This window comes from Thamnophis elegans, chromosome 17 (genome assembly GCF_009769535.1).
Source record: "Thamnophis elegans isolate rThaEle1 chromosome 17, rThaEle1.pri, whole genome shotgun sequence".
Taxonomy (NCBI): domain Eukaryota; kingdom Metazoa; phylum Chordata; class Lepidosauria; order Squamata; family Colubridae; genus Thamnophis; species Thamnophis elegans.
In genome coordinates this window covers 4,532,987-4,538,075 of record NC_045557.1, presented here as the reverse complement: position 1 = coordinate 4,538,075, position 5,089 = coordinate 4,532,987, and the positions used below count along the sequence as shown (strand labels likewise).

Sequence of the window (5,089 nt, the reverse complement as noted above, 5' to 3'; positions counted from 1 at the left end):
AATTATATGGTTTTTCTCCCCCTCCTCTCCTGGGGAGCCCACAACAGCTGTAATTTAATTAAGAAAAAGGTGAGAATTCCATTCGAACTCTCGTGGAACTTAGAATGTATTCCTTCGGCTAAGAACAGAGGTAGTAGGATTTTTCCTTCTTTATCTCTATTGTTATGGCTAAAAAAAAACAACATATATGCATCCATGGGTTTTGGGAATCTGGGGCTAGCTGCGGTGAATGCCTAAAACATTCCTTGAAGATTATCAACGGCAAGATTCAGTCCGTGGGCATAGAGCCAGTGGCGAATGGGCGTGAGGCCTGGTTGTGGGGATAAAGGAGCATTATCTGGTTGTGTAGGAGGCTGGTGAGCAAACTGGATGTTAGAAAACGTGACGTGTTCCCATTCTTGCATCAGAATGAGATGAGGAAAGGAATTTAGGAAGTCGCATTGGGAGGAATCAACGTTACCGTGGCAAGCGTGAAAAGGCCACATTCAGCCTGGTCTAAGACTGTAATAAACCGAGGTTGATTGACGTTCATTCGCTTTTCCCAGTGTGGTTGCAACTCCGAACGGCCACTAAACGAGGAGGGGATAGGACCGGGAGGATCTTGGCCTGCTTAAGAGAGAAGTAGGTGAGCCGTAATTAAATCGCCATCTGATGAATAAAGAAAAGGCTGGCGTTTGAATGCAGATTTTCAATCTCATGAAATTCTTATTGGGGAATCTTGGTTTATAGCAACGTTTCACATGCCAGGACAGCTGAATGATGATGTCAGCGTTAATTATAACCTAGGTAACTAAAGGGATGACAGGTGAATGTGTCACTTCTCCAAACAGGTGGATAATCAAAGAGTAATCATGAAGAAATGCATGAATTATAATCGTCACCTTGATAGGCCTTGTAGAACCAGTGCAGGATGAAGCTCTTTTCCATATGCCTCCAAACCAGGTGATCCCGATGTTCCTTTGTCAACTAGGACCACCATACTTGCCGATATTGTCGATCCATCTCGTTTCAGGTCCCTTTTTGATCAAGTGGGATCCATTCTACGACCGCCTTGGTTGCCCTGCCCTTGGTTCGTCTCGCTGTGTGACCCACCCGTTTCCAATCTTAATCCTTTTTTGCTCTCTTCTACCTGCCTTCCAGAGAGATGGCTCAGGGGCTAAGACGCTGAGCTTGTCTATCAGAAAGATTGGCAGGTTGGCGGTTCGAATCCCAAGCGCCGCGTAACAGACTGAGCTCCTGGTTACTCATCCCAGCTTCTGCCAACCTAGCAGTTTGAAAGCACGTGAAAATGCAAGTAGAAAAATAGGAACCATCTTTGGTGGGAAGTGAACAGCGTTCCATGCGCCTTCTGGGGCGTTGGGTCATGCCAGCCACATGACCACGGAGACGTCTTCGGACAGCGCTGGCTCTTCGGCTTTGAAACAGAGATGAGCAGCGCCCCCTAGAGTCAGGAACGACTGGCACATCTGTGCGAGGGGAACCTTTTCCTCTATACATCGAGGATGTGAAAAAACAAAATCCAGATTGAAAAAATATCAACATATTTTGATTGCATTAAAAAAAATCTAGCATATCTAAAGAAGATAAGGTGATGGGAAATTAAGGGATGGTGCTTGTAAATAAAAGGCTACTTCGAGAACATTCTAGGACTTGAATTCAGTAAAAAAGTGATGTTCGCACCCCAATGTCTCCCCTTCCATCCAAACTTTACCCTGTTTTAATTTCTCTGATTCCCTCAGCCTATTTTAGCCTCCCCCAACTTCCAAACAAGATCGGACTGAGAAGTTGCAAAGGACCAGAGAGCTGTAAGATGAACTGAGAACTGAAAAACCTCCCCTAAGTTACTAATTGAGTATGTTTACTGCTACAGTCTTTAGCAAAGCTGAATAGATGATCTTGAGCCGCGGGAAATTTAGTAATAGTACATTTGCACGACGTATGGAAAACTGCACAGTAGCCTGCAATTACAGAGGTAGGAATTTAAACCCTAAATAGTTATGCAAAGTGTTTGTACACATCAGAGCTTTCGATCCCACTATGCATACTTTGAGATGGATCACATTTTAGGAGGGTGCCTTGTTGCTAACCATAAACATTTGGAGCTGCTGTGGGAGAAAACTGTAGCATGAATCATTTAATGAGAAGGATCAGGCATAATTGCATTGTTTGGGGTGAGAAATTTCTCACCCCTCTCAAAAAGAGATCCAAGAAAGGTCTCTCAAAACCTCGCGAGAACATTTGGAGGGAGAAAGGGAGATCTTTCTTACCCCTCCGGAGATTGTGACAAAGTTCCTAGTCCTCAAGGAACTACCCTGCTTCCCTGAAAACAAGACCCAACATGGGTCTTATTTTGCATGATTCCCCCCCCCAGGAAATTTTAATATAAGCCCTACCTCCAAGATAAGCCCCAGTTAAGATTTTCAGCCAGATGGATGCATTTAGTACCATATTTCTCCCAAAATAAGACCTAACCAGAAAATAAACCCTAATGCATCTTTTGGAGCAAAAATAATAAGGCTCGGTGTTATTTTCAGGGAAGCCTGGTAGCATCAGGGGTGGTATTCAGCAGGTTCTGACCAGTTGTGGATAACGGCTAGCGGAAACTTTGAGTAGTTCGGTGAACCGGCAAATACCACCTCTGGCTGGCCACCCCCCTTTCTATTCTTTGCCTCCTGAGTCCCAGCTGATCGAGAGGAAATGGGGATTTGACAGTACCCTTCCCCTGCCACGCCCACCAAGACACGCCACACCCACCACGACACGCCCACAGACCCAGTAGTAAAAAAAAAAATTGAATCCCACCACTGGGTAGCATTCAAGGAACATAGCAGGGCCACAGTTGGCATTCTACCAGTTCAGCTGGATCGGTAGCGGAAATCATGGGTGGCTCCTTCTCCCACCTGCTCTACGGCATCCAATTTAGGCCATTTTTTTTGCCAAAAGCACATGTCTCTCTCTCTCTCTGTGTTTTTCTCTTTCTCTCTCTCTCCCTCTTGTCTCTCTCTGTATCTCTCTCTCTTTCTCTCCCTCTCTGCCTCTCTCTCTCTGCCTCTCTCTCTCTGCCTCTCTCTCTCTCTCTATCTGCACATACACGGAGGTGGTGAGCGCACTCACATTAGCGAACCAATAGGGAAGGTAAGTATATACTACCCATGAGCAGGGAGTATAATTCTACACCGCGCAGAAATAGAGTGGCTTTCATTGCATTTAAACCAAGGCATACATTTTAAAAAACAAATCAAGCTGGAGAGTTTTATTGATACAGTTTTATTTTTAGTGGCTGTTCTGGGAAACATCGCAGACAGGAAGTATCAGCTGCTAGAATATATATTCTGAATAATAGACAATATTTGGAGCCATGTTATAAGTTTTGCAGCCAGGAGAGGGCAGACCTATCCCATGAATAAACACCTTATAATTTTAAATAAAAAAAATTTCCTGGGAGAGGAAATTTGGGTTTTTTTAATGTATACATTTTATTAACAGTTTTGAAAAGAACATAGAAGCTAACACAAACTTTCCACACCATAAGAAATGGGAACAGACTCTGGAGTTTGGTAAGTTCTCAATTTTTCCTCGTTTGGAAAGATACATATTACAAAAGAAAAATAAGTTTTCCTTTTACAAAAAAAGAAGAAGAAACAAGGAACATCCCATTTTAGTTGTAGCTTTAATATCCATTAATGGGTAGATGGGCAGGTGAAGAGTCTCGCAGGAAGGTTGTTGAGTTCTAGGAACAGACTTGAGGTTGGAGTAAGCTCCATTTTGGAAAGGTTGGGAGAGAGAAGAGGGTGTAGGCTTACTCCTCTGTTGCCCCAGAGAGAAAAAACCAGAACGGGTGAGACAAAACTACAAGGAGGAACGTTCAGGCTAGACCTTAAAAGAAGTGTGTAACTTATGAGTTGTCAACCAGTACAACGAGTTGCTACATGAAGTGGTGAGATGCTCCTCATTGGAGGGGAGGTCTTCAAACAGGGAATTGGGAATGGGGGTCCATCAAATAGGTTGTTACGGCTCCTGCCCTCAACAGCGAGTTGGGTTGTGGGCCCTTCTCTGATTCTGGCATTCAACATCCACTCGATGATCCTGCGCACGGCTCAAAACACACCCCTCTCCTCGTCCTCCTCCCATATCCTGAGGGTAAACATGCTGGTTCAGCACACACTCCTCTTCTGCTACCACATCCTCCAGAAGACGTTACGCAAGGTTCTGCGCATACGCCTCTTCCGGTAGGTCTACAACCTGGTTCAGCACACACTCCTCTTCTACTACCACATCTTCCAGAAGACGTTACGCAAGGTTCTGCGCATACGCCTCTACCGGTAGGTCTACAACCTGGTTCAGCACACACTCCTCCAGATGGTTGAGCACAAGCCACCGCCCCTCCTCCAGTGCCACATCCTCCCACGGACCCACAACACGACCCACAATCTGACCCCGTGTGAGAATAGTGTCCCCCGGTGCACCCATCGCAGGCATCGCCGATAGGACGCCCCCAATAATCCCGGGGCCCTCCTGAAGGGTTGTGAACGCAACATGTAACTCTTGGGTTGCCTCCTGGCGTACAAGTGCACAGGCGGTAGCAGTAGCAGCGGTAATTATGGCCCCCTCTCCGGGGGACGTTGCTCCTGGGGTTGCAACACGTCACGCAGGCGGTGTTGTCAACGTAGCGGAAGGGTTTGCGGCGGGTATCGAGCCAGGATCCCGCTGGGTCGTACCATGTTGAGTTCAGGTTGAAGTAAGCTTCTCGTCCAGAGGAATAGATTCTTTCTTCTGGCATGGCGGGGGGAACTGGAAGGGCAGGACCAAAATACACTGAAATCAGAATGACCCCCCCCCCCCCCAACAAAACAGGATGAGTTGCTGCTCAACAAACCTTGATCTGAAACTTGCGAATGTGATTTTCGAATGGAAAATTACCACGGAACAAATCTCAGTTATAACAAGCTAGGTTGGTCTGGCTGACTGAGGGGAAAATAATTGTTATAATAAGTCCCCCGGTCCCAGGTATTTATTACCGTATTTTTTCAGACTATAAGACACACCGGAGCGTATGACGCACCATGAGTGAGCCGAGGTGGCGCAAGAG

The 5,089-nt window shown here is 46.0% G+C and overlaps 1 protein-coding gene across 1 annotated transcript; it reads right to left on the bottom strand.

Moving 5' to 3' along the window:
* Window positions 1-233: 233 nt before the first annotated feature.
* Window positions 234-4,780, bottom strand: LOC116520125. The gene is made up of 3 exons (XM_032234276.1): window positions 4,147-4,780; window positions 461-606; window positions 234-365 (listed from the first exon to the last, which is right to left on the bottom strand). The coding sequence occupies exons 1-3, from the start codon at window positions 4,778-4,780 to the stop codon at window positions 234-236; spliced, it is 912 nt and encodes a 303-aa protein (XP_032090167.1).
* Window positions 4,781-5,089: the final 309 nt, after the last annotated feature.